This window comes from Amyelois transitella, chromosome 29, assembly GCF_032362555.1.
Source record: "Amyelois transitella isolate CPQ chromosome 29, ilAmyTran1.1, whole genome shotgun sequence".
In the NCBI taxonomy this organism is placed as follows: Eukaryota; Metazoa; Arthropoda; class Insecta; order Lepidoptera; family Pyralidae; genus Amyelois; species Amyelois transitella.
This window is the reverse complement of record NC_083532.1, coordinates 3,590,560-3,607,581: the sequence shown is the minus strand read 5'-3', so window position 1 is coordinate 3,607,581 and position 17,022 is coordinate 3,590,560. Positions and strand designations below refer to the sequence as shown.

Sequence of the window (17,022 nt, the reverse complement as noted above, 5' to 3'; positions counted from 1 at the left end):
TCGCCTTTTACGACATCCATGGGAGAGAGATGGAGTGGTCCTATTCTTTTTTCTATTGCTGCCGGGAACCACACGGCACTATATGTATGTATATATACATATACTAGCTGTCCAGGCAAACGTTGTTTTGCCATATAAATAATTTTAAGAAATTTCTAGTTAAAAAAAATGTTAAAGGTGGACAACCCTTATCACTAAGGGGTATGGAAAATAGATGTTATCCGATTCTCAGACCTACTCAATATGCTCACAAAATTTTATGAGAAACGTTCAGATTTAAGGCTTAACGATGGAATTGAGATTTCAAATAGTCACAGCTTGCTAGTCCATTACCTAAAAGCAGAATCCAACTTTTCCTTTGCTCCCAGATCAGCATAAAACCATTTTATAAATAACTAGCGACCCGCCCCGGCTTCGCACGGGTGCAAAATTCGGAAAAAATTATACATAAAAACCTTGCTCTTGTATTAATTTGTTACAAAAAAAAACCGCATCAAAATCCATTGCGTAATTTTAAAGATTTAAGCATACAGACAAACAGACTAAAATAGCGACTTTGTTTTATACTATGTAGTGATGTAATTTTATAAATGTAAATTTTTAATTAAATTCAAATTTTTTCAGGAGGTAGAAATCTTCGTAGGTAAGACGAAACCTACTACAGCGTCTACAGGCGACGCCGGGCCCTCCACAGAGAGCTGATCGAACAAACGAACAGGCAGACATTATAGCGATTAGACAAATTCTTGTACAGATGTGTTCAGGCTGCGCATCGCCTTGTGTGGGGTACGATTTTGACGCAATCGAGAAACGTATTGGAAAAGAAATGGTTTGGCTAGCAAAGATTTACAGACGAAACATATTAAACGCGTACATAGTCGTTCTATTTGTCTGTTATTAAAAAAAAATGTTTTAAGATATTTAAAATACATGTTCGAACGTGATTTTCAATTTGTTTGAAAATATTGGGGAAATGTTTTTTGCTCGTAAAAAATATTCGAATGCGTGAAAATAGTACCCGTGATCAGTTCTATGTATCGTACGTTTTGAATGATTTAAAAAACAAAAGGTTTGATTGTAGTCAGCTTTTGCTCATTTCATCGTTCGCGTAATAATTTTAAAATATTCGTGATAGAAAAATCACTTCATAATAACTATTTGTATGTATTTCATTGAAATTACTTAAGTGGTCTTTGTCTGTGTCAAAATTTACGATATATAGTTAAAAACTGAACGTCCTTAGTTGAGCGTCAAGCCTTTAAAAAATAATTTACTATAATAGAGTATTATAGTTTATTCAGTGTTCTTAGTGTATGTATGTGTTTGTATGAACACCAAATGTCAGAAACAATTCAACTATAGACTCACTTCTGGTACATTAATTTTTATAGACTTGTCGCCCGTTACAGTTCCGTGTGTAACGGTAACCGCTTAACCTGAAGCGGTTTTTATGTTATCATAATAAATGTGTAACGCTGTGACATAAAATAAGCTTATTTTTGTAAGGTTCATGAAATTGAAACATTAAAAATAATGTATTTATCGTTTTGATTTCAATATTTTTGGCAAAATCTAGAATGCTCATTTGTTTTATACTGTTTTAATGTAATTTATTTCTTAATGACTTATTGTAGAAAAAAAATAATCATAACTGTATTTAATAGTTCGATTTGAGAATTCCCTAGATGCATTTTTAAGTTTTCATTTATCAATAACACTATATTGTATACAAAATTTGTACAAATTATTAGATTTTATTTGATTGCCAAGATTTTTTTTTTTGCTTTACATTATTTTAATAACATATCTCTATGAAACACTCAATACAATATATAGTTTTTTTTTTTTTACAATTCTCACAATGAACTTACCTTATTTTCACGAGTTTCTATCAATGAAATGGCACAATTTTTTTAACTTTGCGTTTTGCACTATTTTTACACTATCAAAAACATTCAACTTTAAATAATACAGGTATTAAACGCGTAACGTACCTTTATTTCATCATTGTAACATGATTCGAAACGTCCGAGACAATATAAAGGCATGTTACGTGCGCGTTAAACACCTGTTATTATTAATAAACAGTATAATGCTAAGCGAAAGTTTAAAATCAGTGACATTTAACGTTATTATTGAAAATTATAAAACTGTCTCGTGGCGCAGTAGCAAAATTCCTGGTCACCCGGATTCGGTTCAAAATCATTTTTACTGCATAAGTTATCCGCACTTATGTATTGCAAAATATTATGGACACTAATCTGTTGTCCAGATTTAGACATTCTAAATTATTCAGTTAACTAATTCATACAACTGAAGTAGCATTCAGGAAGTTGCTAATTACTATTTCACTTTTCAGAATTGATAACTTTATCATGTACTAGCGACCGCCCCGGCTTGGCTCGGGTAACATTTATGCATATAAGCCTTATTCTTGTATATTCATGCATATTATGCCTTATTATGTAGCCTATATTCTTGTAACATTCTATCTAAAAAAAAACACTGCATCAAAATCCGTTGTGAAGTTTAAAAGATCTAAGCATACATACAAAAATAGGGACAGACGCGCAAAGCGACTGCTTTTTAGCAAAATTCAGTAAAGAACCTATTTCAGAGTACCACTACACTTTTGGCCATCCATTTTATGGCATAGCTTGCTCACATAATAAAATATGTAATGAAATATAGTTTAGAATTGGTACGGTCAGTAAAATGAATATATATTTTTTGCAAAACATAAATCATATCATCATATATCATAATTAATTTGCTCAAAAAATGAAAAAAGTACACGCTTTTAATTCATCAAGTAAATAGTTGTTTTAATCTATTTATTTTATTGGCCGTACACAAAGAAATAACCGAATTATTCATATTTAAATTCATGGAGTTATATAATAATACATATATGGCAACACTGGAAATAAAAAATTTGTAAATTCTTGTTTCATCGTGTCTTGTCTTTGAATTTTGTCGTTAATTTATGATTTCTCGTGATGTCCAAATGTTATTTGTTACGTGAACCTTATTTTTGGTGTTGCCATATTATGAAATAAACTTATCGCTTGTAAACAATAGGAAATAGTTTGTATATTATAATCTGATTAATATTATTGATTCGAGATGTAATGCAGTAAAATTGAATTAAAATTATTATATTAAAGTTTTTGGTACATTATTTTGTTTTTTTATTTAATTTTTCATACTAGTAACCCGTCCCGGCTTCGCACGGGTATTTTTGGTAAGTTTGTGATGGTTGACAATAAACAATTTTTTTGTATACCTCTAAATTATAATGAAAATATATGTACTCTGAAATGAAAGAACCTAGTACCTTTTTTTGTGTCGGAGAGAAAATTATTTTTATCGACGACCTCCCTGGTCTTTACCCAGGAGAGTGTGACACTCCACTTAAAGTGGATCCTCACTCCCACTCAAAATGGGGATCCCAGAGATTCTAGCATGATGGCTCCTGGCTCCCCGGCGCGTCTGGTCCATTGCAGCCAACTCAACGAGTTTCCTGGTCCTGTCTCTCCACCCACACGACTTTGACGATCGATTTCGACTTATTGCAAGCTCTACACGCACAGATTGCACAGCAAGGCTTAGACATCAGACCTCCGGTCTTAGCTCCCTCCAAGTGGCGACATTTCTACATCACAAGTGTCTACGCTATCAGTCAAAAATAGCGAATAGTATAAATCGCGCAAGCAAAGTTTCAGGGATTGGATCATATATACAACAAATATCAAATACATACAACATCGACGGAGCGGCGGTTCCCCAGGCACATTACCTAGCCTGGCGGAAGATCTTACTTTTGGTGGCGGTCGATCTGTATCATTGTTCCCGCTAGACTCTTCTCCATAGGGATGAGAAAGGAGAAGAAAATTGAAATATCATGGTCGAGTGGTCAGTTTCCCGAGTAAAAAAGGGACACCCACCCCTTCTGTCTTAAAATGTAATTAAAATTAGTTTTTATTTTTTGTTGGTATATTACATTTTAGTTTCACCACGAGAACATTATGTTTTCACATCATAGCAGTAACGGAACGTTCAATGCTCTATAGTTTATGGGTTGACAAATAGATATCGACGTCATTTTAGTATTTTATATTTAATTTAAATTCATAAAACCGCAATTTAGACTATTTATATAAAAATATAAGTATAAAAATAAATTATTTTGTCAAGTTATAATTAATTTGTCATATGCATGATTTTTTTATAAACATTATAAGAGTTGTGAAATTGACTCCGCGTGTTTCCTTCCCGCGTACGTCGTTCTAGGTGGAAGTTGGTCATGGTCGTCCGCCAAACGGAAAGCCGCCATGATGGCTTTCTGTAAAGTTCGCTCAATATCTAAAGTTTCGTTATTGTTTTTCATTAATTGTGACTGAGTGTGTGCAAAAATTAACCATGGGAACGAACTAGAGTGTGTGAAGTTTGGTTTAAGGTCCTTTAGGACCTCCTAGAGGAGCAAAAAAGTGTTTTATAAGTGCATTTTAGTGTCGACGCTAAACGTGTTTTGTGCTGTCAACAAAATGTCGAAGCTCTCGTTTAGGGCGAGGGCCCTAGATGCGTCGAAACCAATGCCTATATATCTCGCCGAGGAGCTCCCGGATTTACCGGACTACTCGGCGATTAATCGTGCTGTACCTCAAATGCCCTCTGGAATGGAAAAAGAGGAGGAAAGTGTGAGTATTTTGCGCATTTAGGTATGCAGTCATCAAATCGAATGTGTCGGCCATTATGTTTTTGTTTCATATTCTCACCGCTAGAGGCGGTAAATTTCTTTGGAAAATTATATTTTTCGACATTTTAAAATGCTAGATAATTATGTTCTACCGTCCAGTATTTTATCATATCCGTGTTCAAATCGATAAATGTATTTACGCACTTCATGCTTCAATAGTATCGCTTGCGAAAAAAGTGGCTGTCAAAATTTGGCGCGTATTGACCACATGGCGTTTTATCTAAAGGCTCGCTAGAGATTCTCGTGGTATTTTAAATGCTATTATCTTCTTTGTTTTAAGGCTTACGACTCTGAATTTTTGGTATTCGTTAGACAGATATATAATAAAAATATGTCATTGATATCTTAAAACGCCGGTCGGCCGATCATGTGATATTTGTTTACAAACAACACCTAGCCGGCATGCTTGTAGTCAAATTATACAATTACTTTTCTTATATTTAGTTAATGGCTTAACCGTTTTAAAGATACACTTTTTTTACTTTTTCTAAGTATATTTTAACCATTCATTTACAAAAAAATGCTCATTCAGTAGTATTATGGTTTATTTGTTATCATACCAGTGTAACCAATTTTATATATCAAAATAATAACGTATATCCAGTCTTTTCTTGCAATTTCAGCTCATGCAATTTATCAATAGGTACACCATAAAATTTGTTTTTTATTTATTTTTCTAAACTTTATGTACGTAAAATGTACAACAGGTGGACTTAATGCCACAAGGCATTTTCTGCCAGTTGAATCTTTGGATCAAACTGAGATGGATATATGGAATATAAATATGAATATAAGGTTACTTAATACACTTACATATTATAGTTTACATTCATAAGTATGACTATAGATATATATATACTCCATATAAAATAAACATACATATATTACATAAGTTGGATGATTGTGTAAAGTTAAAGGAAATATACTGGTCAAGAAGAAGATTATGGACCTGGTCCCTGAATGCAAATCTATTGGGCGCCCTCTGAATAGGATCAGGAGGAGAATTCCACAGTTGGATGGCTTGCACTTGGAATGAATTCGACATGAATCCCAGGCAGTTATTCTCAGCAAATAAATCATACATGAGTTATAAGTACTTATCACTACCTACTTTGCTACTGCTAAGCAAGTACTGACCAAAATAAGTTAGACACAGTTCAGTGGATTTTCTTATCTTTACTAATATTATAAAGCTGAAGAGTTTGTTTGAATTGAAAAATTCTTTTTGTGTTGAATAGACCAATTATCTAGGAATGCTTTAGACTATATTACATCACGCTGCAACTTTTAGGAGTGAAGAAATAATGGAAATATAGTAAAAAAACTGAAAATTATTCATCCTTGATGATGCCCAAAAATACTATTCCACATGAACGAAGTCGCGGGCACAGCAAGTTTTAACTATATCTAGTTTATTATGTGATCGTAATCATAAATGTGGACATAAAATAATAGAATTTATCTTTTTTTTAGAATCCTATGAATGTTTATAAAGTTCTTGTTATTTTCCAGTGACAAATTCACAATTTTTTGTACAAACATTTTAGTTATTATCACTCTCCAATTGGAAAAATTTGAATATGAGCTTACATACATACATATATAGTCATGTCTGTGTAACTTGCGGGGTAGACAGAGCCAACAGTCTTGAAAAGACCTACATGCCACATATAGAAGGCTTAATGATAGAATTGAGATTCAAATAGTGACAGGTTGTTAGCCCATTGCCTACAAAAGGAATCCCAATTTTATTAACTTTTACCTTAGTCGCTTTTAATGACATCCATGGGGAAGATATGTAGTACTCCTAACGACATAACGCGAGTTTGGGAGGCAAATTAAGCAATTACAATAATTAGTGTACTATTCATTAGACTCTGTTAAGATTAGTCTTAATATGACTTAATTCTCATCAAAGACACAGATTTTCAACATAATGCAGGGACTGTGGCAAGTGTCTGATGTTAGAGAAGTCGCCACACTTATATAGAGAATATTATATATACTCTTATTTCTGTATAGGAGCCCAGGGTATGCTTTTGACTCTGCTTCCTTAATAACTGACAATTTTCTTCTTCGTGGAGAAATAAAGTGCTTGGGGTGCCTATTTTGAGCGTGAAATACACATAATAGTTTAACACAAAGTAGGAGTTGCTTGTTCTATATGACCTCTGTAACCTTTGCAAGGGAGCCTACACTCTAGGTATATTCCCATTTTCTTTTTCTATTTCCATGAGAAAGAAGCCTAGATGAACATCTGATTTTAACCTGGTTTATATGCCCTTTACTAATAAAATATCTGTCTGACTTTCACCGAAAACAAATTTTGTATCAATAAATTTCGAATATTAGATCAACAATACTTTTATTAATCGGAATCAAAATTCCTATGGATATGAAAAAAATAAAATGGTACCATGGAATACGCTAGAGATTATAAGCTCATTATTATTGTAGCCAGGTTGACCAGCAAAAAACGCAACTGCTCAAGTGTTAAAGCGTCCGCGGCGCGCGGGGATCCAGGTTCAATGCCCGCGTCGCTCGGTTTGTTTGGATATTTTTTCTAATTCTGGATTTGCGGTAAAGGCCGTTGTCAGTTATATTTTATAAATCCTCAATTGAATAATTTACTTTGTTACAAAAGCAAAAATAATAATGTCATGGATGGTGATCTAATATAGGTAAAGTTCCCCTTTAAATGTTTAGGACGTCAGATGGAAGCCGTTATGTGTAAAACTGACTAATCTAATCCTGGATAATGATCAAATGGTAGACCCTGGGCTCCTATTTAGTGAGATGGAGACTCAACCGGGACTAAAGCTATGAGAATGATGGAACTAAGTTATTTGTGAGTGGTATTTGGCTTCGTCACGGACGAAACAGGTTTTCATAGACAGGCAATTCATTTTGGAAATAATGAACCGTTTTATACTGTATCTTAGTAACAAAAGACTGTGCGGAATATAAATTGATGTATTTACATGTCTAGACTAGAAGATTCCGCGCTATGCGGGATACTTCAGGCGGTGACGTCATTGTTTTAGGGTTCCGAAGCCAAATGGGGAAATCCGGACGCTATATAGTATTCCATGCCGGTCATACATTTCATGGCATTCATGGTAGCGATGAAAAAAGATATTGTGTTTTGGCTGCTTCTCTTTCCGCTCAATAAACTTTAGAATCTTTTAAGCGATTGGCTAGCAACCTGTCACTTTGAATATCAATTCTGTTATTAAGCCAGACAGCTGAACGTAAGTCACGTTCTGTAGACAGAGTTAAGAGTCACGAAAAGACTGGAAGCCCACGTTGGCGGGCATAATGGTGGAATTGAGATTCAGATATTATAACAGGTTGTTAACCCATCGCCTGAATGAGAAATCTCAAGTTTTTAAGCCTCTTCCTTGATTTAATGTAACGAGAAAAAAAAGCATCTAGCATACACTATGCTTATCTTTGTTACCAGACCAGCCCCCATAGCTTGGCACGCGCGATGTCGGTTTTATCGCGCGAAATACTATCACTTTTTCGCTTTATATTATGACGTGAAACGGGACAGCGATAGTATTTTGCGCGATAAAAAAATCTACGTCGCGCTTTCGTTACTACGGGGACAGTATGGACCTTAAATAAACACACGAAATTTACTTAGTTGTTTAACAATGCAATAATGTTTAATACATCTTAACCCTTCCCGTGATGCCATTGCGACATTACTTAGGCAGTTATGGGCCCCGCAATGCGTCTTCGGTGTCACCCCTTAAGGGCTCTTGTGGCTCCCCTATTATTTTACCACTTTGTATGTGCGTGGGGCATTGTAACATTCCCTTGTATCGTACGTAGAAAAAACATATAGTCACGTCTATATTCCTTGCGGGGTAGACAGATCCAACATTCTTGAAAAGATATCAGTCTTTTCAAGAATGTTGGATTTCACGTTCAGCTATTTGGCTAAATGATAGGATTGAGATTCAAATAGTCACAGGCTGATAGCCCATCTCCTAAAATAAGAATCGCAAGTTTGTTGGCCTATCCATTGGTCGCCTTTTACGACATCCATGGGATAGAAATGGAGTGGTCCTATTCTTTTTTGTGTTGCTTATATCCTTCCCAACTTTAAATTATCACGCATTTAACCGATAAAGGAGTGTTTTTTTTGTCTATATCATAAAGTTGTTTTTGGAATTCCGGGAATAAATCTGAAACACATAGGTGCACATAAAATCACGCCCCTTCTCCGGTAGGGAAGGCAACGACTACATTTTTTTGAGGTAGGTACTATTCGATCAAAGTACGTTCGTCTTTGTTCCCGTTCACACTCTCCTTGTATATTTTGCTAAGTCGAGCTTTCATCAATCATTCTCTCCACATGATCAAACCAAGCGTTCCAGTTTCTTTTCGTCTCACTATATCTTTCTCCACAAATACATCCTTGTCTATGTTAAATTTTACTTTCAGCCTTAAGTAGAGGAGAAAAAGGATCTATGCTTCCTATCCTGTCAATACATTAGACGTATGTTGCAATAAGAGCTAGGTCTCATTATTCCGTCTCCCTCTTCCCCCTTATGCGCGAAAGGGAACACAAGAAAATCGACCGTGAGCACCCCTTGTTTTTATTAAAGTCGTGACGAATAATTTGAAATTACGTGCCGCTGTCGCAAATTAAAGTGATTAACAGATAGATAGATGTATTAAAAGTAGGTAATTAAAGACGCGGGTAATTAAATTACAAATTTTAATATAATATGGCTTACGTAATAACTAAATGGCTCCTTATATGACTATGCTTTTTAAGCCAAAACAAAATACCAACAAATATATAAATGCGAAAGTAAGTTTGTTTGTTTTCTTTTCTCGCGCTTATTTCAAGTAAACTTCTTGAAATTTAGAAATTTCAATAAATTCTGGAGAAGTACTGTAAATACGCGTGTGTAGATGAAATAAACACAAAAATTAAAAAGTGACAATTAAGAAAAAGATTAATCATTTGTGTAGACTTTTTTTTCAATCCATCTCTCACCTGATGGTATGTGACGATAAAGACGAAGATGTTACATGATTATCCAAGAGATGCCCATTTATTCTATTTTTGAATGTTCGCGGACACTACTCTGGGAAAAAAGAGGGTAGCAGTACACATTCCACACATTAGCCACTCAAACCAAAAAGGAACTATGGAAGCGTTTAGTTCCGACTCTTTGTTATTTCAACGTCAAAAGGTATCTTTAAAATATACTGTGGCAATAGAGAGTGACTTCCGTACATTCATTATTTTTAGCGGCCGTTTTCTTAAAACGCTTTTGATTCAAAGATTTGTATTTATAACATGTTTGTTGTGACCTTTCTATGATGAATAATTTTCGACAATCTTTACAGTAAACATGTTTTCGTCCTTGGATGTTGTCGTATCTTGATTTTACGAGAAATTTCTCAGAATTTCTAATGAACTCTAGCTCTCTATAACTTAATTAAATAGGTTTGTCTGTATACTAGTCAGATAACGTAAACAATTCGTAGAAACGAAATTAATTTTCAATTATAGGTATTTAGGTTTCTTTGTGTTTTTTAAGTCTGTTACTTATGTTTTTTTTTTTATTGTTTTGCATAAAAAGATTTATCCAAAAAAAGTGAGCTACGACAAAGGGACAAATTTACATATTAATAGTTGTAACTAGCTAATATTTTTCTAATTCATATTACCTTTAACATTACATACTGTTTATTATTCTTTATAAACTTGTAACATTCACCCGACGTAACCCGTAATTAGATTTCCGTGTTTCCTCTGAGAAAAGTTATATGCGGGCACCATAAAAACTTGTGGTGAGAATACTGAGAAAGAGTTCACCGCTACCACATACCGCTTTTTATATGGGAGGGTCGGTACACTATCCCACCACCACCCACGGCTCTACCAACCTTCCGGTCATCGTCGCCGAGTCATGGGAGGAGTGTGTTGCTGTTTGCTCTCTAACAGCGCGCCCTCTCTTGACTCCGCTATAAAAACATTAGCTATGAATCTTATCCTCAATTCTGGGGGGGCTGACGATAAACGTTATGCCTCGCGTAGCTGGTCATGCCATCGCTGATATTCGGGGTCGATATAATATGTTGATCTCTTCTATTTAACGTATCACTAGATAATGCCAATTTTTCTTCTGCAAGGACTGCCTGATAAATATGGCTTTAAATCGTACAAAAAAACCCAAACGAGGGTCAAGTTTCTCTACGGGGGACTGTACTATACAGGCGATGTGTCACCTATTGTTATAATTGTCCAATATCTTGCTCACAATAGGATCCAAAGCAGTCAAAAAACTCCACTAATTTCTTGGATTCTTAATTATAGAGGAGGCGACTTCGCGAGCAACGGCTAGGTTTTCTTCTTTCAAGTTGTAAATATCTAATTCAATCAGAAATTACTCATAGGTATAATGTATTACCATTTTGCTCGTATATGTCCAAGCTATTGTCTTTTTCCCGTTTATTTTCTAGTTACAGTTGTGTATCTCAAGTTTTTTTTTGAAGCTTTTAATTCTTTTAGTTTGCAGATAAAAATTATCGTATTTTTTACTGTATTAACTTGGGTATTTTTACTAAAAGCCTGTAGCCGGTGCCAACCATTTTTTTCGACGAGCAAGCGTGATAAATAGACAAAGTTGTTCACGACCCGGACCAGCTAATTTTGCTAGCGCCATGTTTCATTTTAGAAAATGTTTTTCACATATAAACATAAGTTACGTCCATAATTTTTGCGGGGTAGACAGAGCCAACAGTCCCGAAAAAACAAACGCCACGTTCAGCTGTGTGACTTTATGATGGAATTTAGTTTCAAAAAGAGGCTTCTTCTGTCACATGTGGAATCCCAATTTTACAAGCCAACCTCTAGTCGCCTTTAACGACATCCATGGGACAGATATGAAGTCTATTCCAAAATGCCGGAAACCACACGGCTCATTTTTATCTCACGAATAAGTCATTCTAATCCCCAGTTAAAACATATAACCATCATAATTTTTGTATTTCTTTGCACGTTGTAAATGCAACATAGTATTATATTATAGTATCTTGTGTTTCTGATAACTCGGCGGGCGGAGCACAGCTGACGCGGTCATTATCGGTGAATGAAGCCCAGTGAGTCACCGGTCACGTGGTAGGTGGCGTGGTTTGCGGCAAAGAATGTTGGCGCAGACGCGGCACAATTTTGGTGCAACTAAAAGGCCACGTTCAGCTTTATGGCCCGATGATGGAATTCGGATGCAAATAGTGACAGTTTGCTAGCTTGGAATTAATTATACAAATAAAATTGCGCCTCTTTAGGATACTACATATTTTCACTTGCCACAGTCCATGCGTTTGGAAGCGGCAGTAAACTTAGTGTTAAGTAATTTATTTGACTTCAGCCAATGTTGTGAAACCAAAAGATATGACAATTATTAAGCGATATGAAGTATCCTATAATAATGAATAAAAATTTTGAATTTGAATTTATGATATCTAAAATAAATGGAAATAAATATTTGTTAGAACCGAAACACAGTAGGTTTATTTAGAATTTGTTTTGTTTGTGTTCATCGAAAATCTTCGTAATTATTTCAGGTCAAAGAGATAGTAGTCAAATAGAGTTCCTTAAACATTATTTTTAAAGTCCACTTCTGTGTCCACCTAGGAAACTGTAAGGAAGTATTATGTCTTTTGGTCGGTACTTGTTTGTTGTTACACAATCAAACTGAGAAAATCTTTATTTATACGTTCCATTGCGTTTGCATATTCTACGAAGCTCTTACTTATTTTGTACCATCTATAAATTTAATGTTTGCCGCGCACGACCGGCAGCCTTCCAGTGCGGCGCAGACTACGTTATACAATTATACAAATAACGACGGCTGAGGCAAAGTGCTCGTCGATTGTGAAATCTTAGCAACATGTGCGCCGTGGGATCTTTATGTTGGAGATCGCAAACAGACACTTGTTTTACAATTGTTGATGTATATATATTTTGTTTGTATGATACGATGACAGAGTACGCCCGCGATTAGCGAAAAATCATGTCAATTTCCTTTACCGCGGGAAATACTCTCATTGGACATTGTAGCACCTCCCCCCTTTTTTGTTTTCAAAGGAGGCAAATCCTTTTAAAACGGACGAACGAACGAGTGTGGGACTCCTGGCAACTTATGTGCCAGCCTACCCCCTGAAACCCCTCCTTGCGCCTTGCGCCTCTCTTGCCATTCTAGCATGGCATTTCCACATGATGTCAGGCCAAAAACACTTGACGTGACCACTATGGCTTGGTTTGTACTTACAGGTTACTGTACTTACTTTACTAGTAAGTTTATCAGCCCTTAGCTGTAAGTACTCAGTATTAATGTTAATTCTGAGTACTTTATAAAAAAAATGCAATGACATCTAATGTCAGATTAGTCATTGCTAAAAATATTTATAAAAAATGTTGTATAAGGATGATATAGTTTGATAGTTAGTCTATTTTTGTGCGTCTTTAGATAAGAACAACAAAGTACCTAATCGTTGTAGTTGCTGGTCTCCGTCGTAATAATGGTCGCAATATCCGGACCCCTTTTCTAAGTCGATTTACGATTGACACATTCTTGTCAATCAGGAACAGGTCGTGTGACAAGTTAAATACGGCGTCATCCCCGTCTAATCGTAGCCTTTACAAATCGCCGTGTTATGATTTGATGACAATTACCCTGAGGGTACCACGTATGGTAGGATATGAGGACACTGTCGTTGAAACCGTTTAAACCTGTTCTTTTTTTTTTTGTAGTCGGTATTCCATCGAAATATCTTAGAATATTTTAGCTTAGTCGCAGAATGACGCTTTTTTTTTTAAATGTAGCGCTCCCGCAAATTCCGTAGATTGTTAGGTTAAAGTTGAAAACTGATTTGGTATAAAATATATTATTATAATAGTATAATTTGAATCGAATAATTACTTCTCCTATAAAATTCACCTTACTTTGAATAGCTACGCATTGATAAGTTGTTCTCAGAAACCCTATTACAAAGTATACAATAACAATCTGTAGGTGAGACCTTCATTCTCATGATAGTGTTGTTACATGATGGAAAATAAATTGTATTCGGTTTTATCCTTTACTTGCCTTTTAGGTACTTGTTTTTACGACATGCCTATGATTCATAACTACTTATTTGCTTTAAAATAATTTATGGCAAAATTTTGCGCTATTAAGCGACCAATTTATAAACTGGTGTTCTGACATGTAGCAAGTTTAGCTTATAATTTATATCATTCATTCATATAATCACGTCAATGTCCCTTGCGGGGTAGACTGAGCCAACAGTCTTGAAAATACTGACAGGTTGCTAGCCCATCGCCTAAAAGGAGAATACCAAGTTTATGAGCCCATCCCTTAGTCGCCTTTTACGATTATAAAGCTACATTCTATATTACATATTGGATACCCCGCTTATCTGTAAGCTGGTAAATTTTTATCTAGTTTTCCGAATTTCCATCGATAAATTTAAAAAAGCAAAGGTCGAGTCAAGGCCGTAGTAAGTCGTATACGATTATTATGATCGAACTGTTTATTCAGATTTTGTCGATATGAATTGCTAATACTTTCTTATCATACAGGTAAGATGTTGTGGTGACGATACATGGAGGAATATTCCACATATGTTTATTTTAAAAAATTATATTTGAGTTTATTGTTGATGTCTAAGGTGGTATGAAGTAATTGTTATGTTTTGCAAAATTAATCACTCGCGTACTTACACGCGTACGTACTTACGTAGTATGATTGTATATATATATATATATATATATAGTATGATTGTATATATATATATATATATGGGTCTTTCTACGTTAAAGGAGCATCTGATATTAAGAAGAGTGGCACGATATAAATATTTGAAATAACATATTTTTCCAATAAAGAACTATGTAAACAGATATTTTGTATACTTGTTGAAGATGGCCAGTTAGTTTATCTATTTTTACAAGAGTTTTTACGTACCAGGGGAGATACAGGATCCAGGGTAGATACATGAAGGCCAGGGTAGGATACTTTACCTTACAGGGGAAATATACATTGAAAGAAAAACAATTTTATTCATAAGAATCAACTTTAATATTTAACTTTTTGTAATAGTTTACAACTATTAGAACAGATTTAATTTCAATACAGTCTTTTAATGTTACTTTAATTATAAGGACATATAAAACAAAATTACTTAGTATCTACTAACAAAAATCACAGTATTTTTTTCTATTAGTTCTTAAAGAAAATACTTAAATTATTTAATGGCACATAAGTTGCATGTAATGCGATGTGATATAAGAATATAGAGCATGAATACTCATGAATAATCATAAACATAAATTGGAACTTCCATTTAAAGAAATAAAATAAAAAGATAACAAATGAGATCATGGCTTTTCAAATACGTTAACACTTTGGTGAAACTCACAATAAATATGCTGCCCTTTCATTTTTATGTTGGGGGTTGGTATCTTTCCTATAATCTGGTCCCATGAGATGAAAGAAACGTTTTTGTCATTAATCCTGAAATTTTTACCAGTGTTGTCACAAATTTTACAGAATATTACTTGTTCTTCATTATCTTCTTCAATCCCTGTGCACATAACTACGTATCGATATTCTGCGTCTTTGTAAAATTCTTACCAAGACAAAATCGCCATTGTTGAATTTATTGTTTAAACCAGAAGTTGCAGGTTTGCATATTCGGAAACAGTGGCACAAGGCAGAGAAGATGTTTGTAGCTGCTTTGACAGACTGTAGTTGATTAATGGCTCGTCGTCAGATTCAGACCCATAGACATTGTCAACATTAAGGCGCGGTCTCGTATTCTTTGTTGCAAAATCCATGGTACCAAGCACAAAGTGATCGCAGGCCTCAGGATTGCAAAAGCAACTCAAGTTCTTCATTGTTAAGCGGTTGTGTAGAAATTACTTGTATAAGTTTATAAATATGGATTTGACGGCCTGTGTGGCGCAGCGGTAGTGCGCTTGTCTGCGACCCCGGAGGTCCCGGGTTCGAATCCCGGCCAGGGCATGATGAGAAAAGAACTTTTTATGATGGGCCTGGGTCTTGGATGTTTATCTATAAAAGTATTTATTTTAAAATATAGTATCGTTGAGTTAGTATCTCGTAACACAAGTCTCGAACTTACTTCGAGGCTAACTCAGACTGTGTTATTTGTCCCGTATATATTTATTTATTTATTTATAAGTTAAGTACTTGATGGACCTTCATGGTACCTGAGAAAGCTTCCAAATCACATCATCGTCACTAATAGTCACCACTTTTATATTGGGACAGTTTTTTTGGAGGGCGTTCGTGAAATCTTGTTTCAAAAATGTCGTTCCCAGCTCCAACAATTCTATCCGCAGTTCTTTTGCACGTCGCACCTACTTTATCAGGAGCTCACGAATTAGATTTTATCGGGGAGCCATGATCTAAAATAAAGAGAAGTTACAGTTTAAAGATATTAAATATGTTATTCGTGGGATATTTTATAGCCACACAATAGCCCAAATAGGCAGCAAAATAGCGTATAAAACTCCGAATATAAAATTACTACATAGTGTAGAAGTAACGTAAACCATGACTCAAATTTAAAAAAAAACTTATTTATGTTAACAAATTACTCTTTTACGAATGATAAATATGTACAATACTAAGAAAGGACTGATATGGTACTTCCGTACTTACCCTGGAAGTAAGGTCTCTACCCTGGCATTTCATGAGGCAGGGGAACTATGGCAGGGTAGAGACGTTTTCATTGAAAAAAGGATACTATCAGAAGAGTATGTACTGTTACGCAAAAACAAACTAATACGGTAAACTAGGCAGAAATTGAAGTAATAACAAATTACAAACAAACTTTTAGTATGAATAACAATTCAATAAAACTTACCAGTGGAGAGACGGCACTGACTGACACATCCGCGTGAGACGAGTGGCGTGGTCGGACTATCCGTCAATGAGGGCACGCGATTCGCTCGGACGACGTTTGTAGCTAATTTAACTTTGAAACAAATGCCCCAAGACTTAAATTTGCTACACGTTCGCACTTTAACGCCATTTTTAAAAGGACCAAAAATGTCCAGGGGAGGAGACATAAAATACGAGGGACAAAACTTGCGTTATTTTTAAAAATAGGAATTATGTTTATTTTTGAGTTGATTTAAGTATTCAAAACGACTGATTACGCATCTTTTTAAAATAAATAAAGCTCAGAACAGGATAAATAAG

At 34.9% G+C, this 17,022-nt stretch overlaps 2 protein-coding genes across 3 annotated transcripts in view; both read left to right on the top strand.

Annotated features, from left to right (window-relative positions):
* LOC106132233 (uncharacterized) overlaps positions 1–3,181 on the top strand; it is a 30,666-nt gene extending 27,485 nt beyond the window's left edge. The window contains exon 9 of the mRNA XM_013331593.2: positions 625–3,181. Coding sequence (XP_013187047.1) covers positions 625–702 — 78 coding nt within the window. The 3' untranslated portion in view covers positions 703–3,181. The remainder of the gene's footprint in view (positions 1–624) is intronic.
* A 1,076-nt stretch (positions 3,182–4,257) lies between these two features.
* Positions 4,258–17,022, top strand: part of LOC106132232 (uncharacterized) — a 68,158-nt gene continuing 55,393 nt past the window's right edge. Inside the window, exon 1 of one of the 2 annotated variants that reach the window (XM_060952634.1) lies at positions 4,258–4,700. In XM_060952634.1, coding sequence (XP_060808617.1) covers positions 4,548–4,700 — 153 coding nt within the window. In that variant the 5' untranslated portion in view covers positions 4,258–4,547. The remainder of the gene's footprint in view (positions 4,701–17,022) is intronic. The other variant, XM_060952633.1, reaches the window with a different exon arrangement.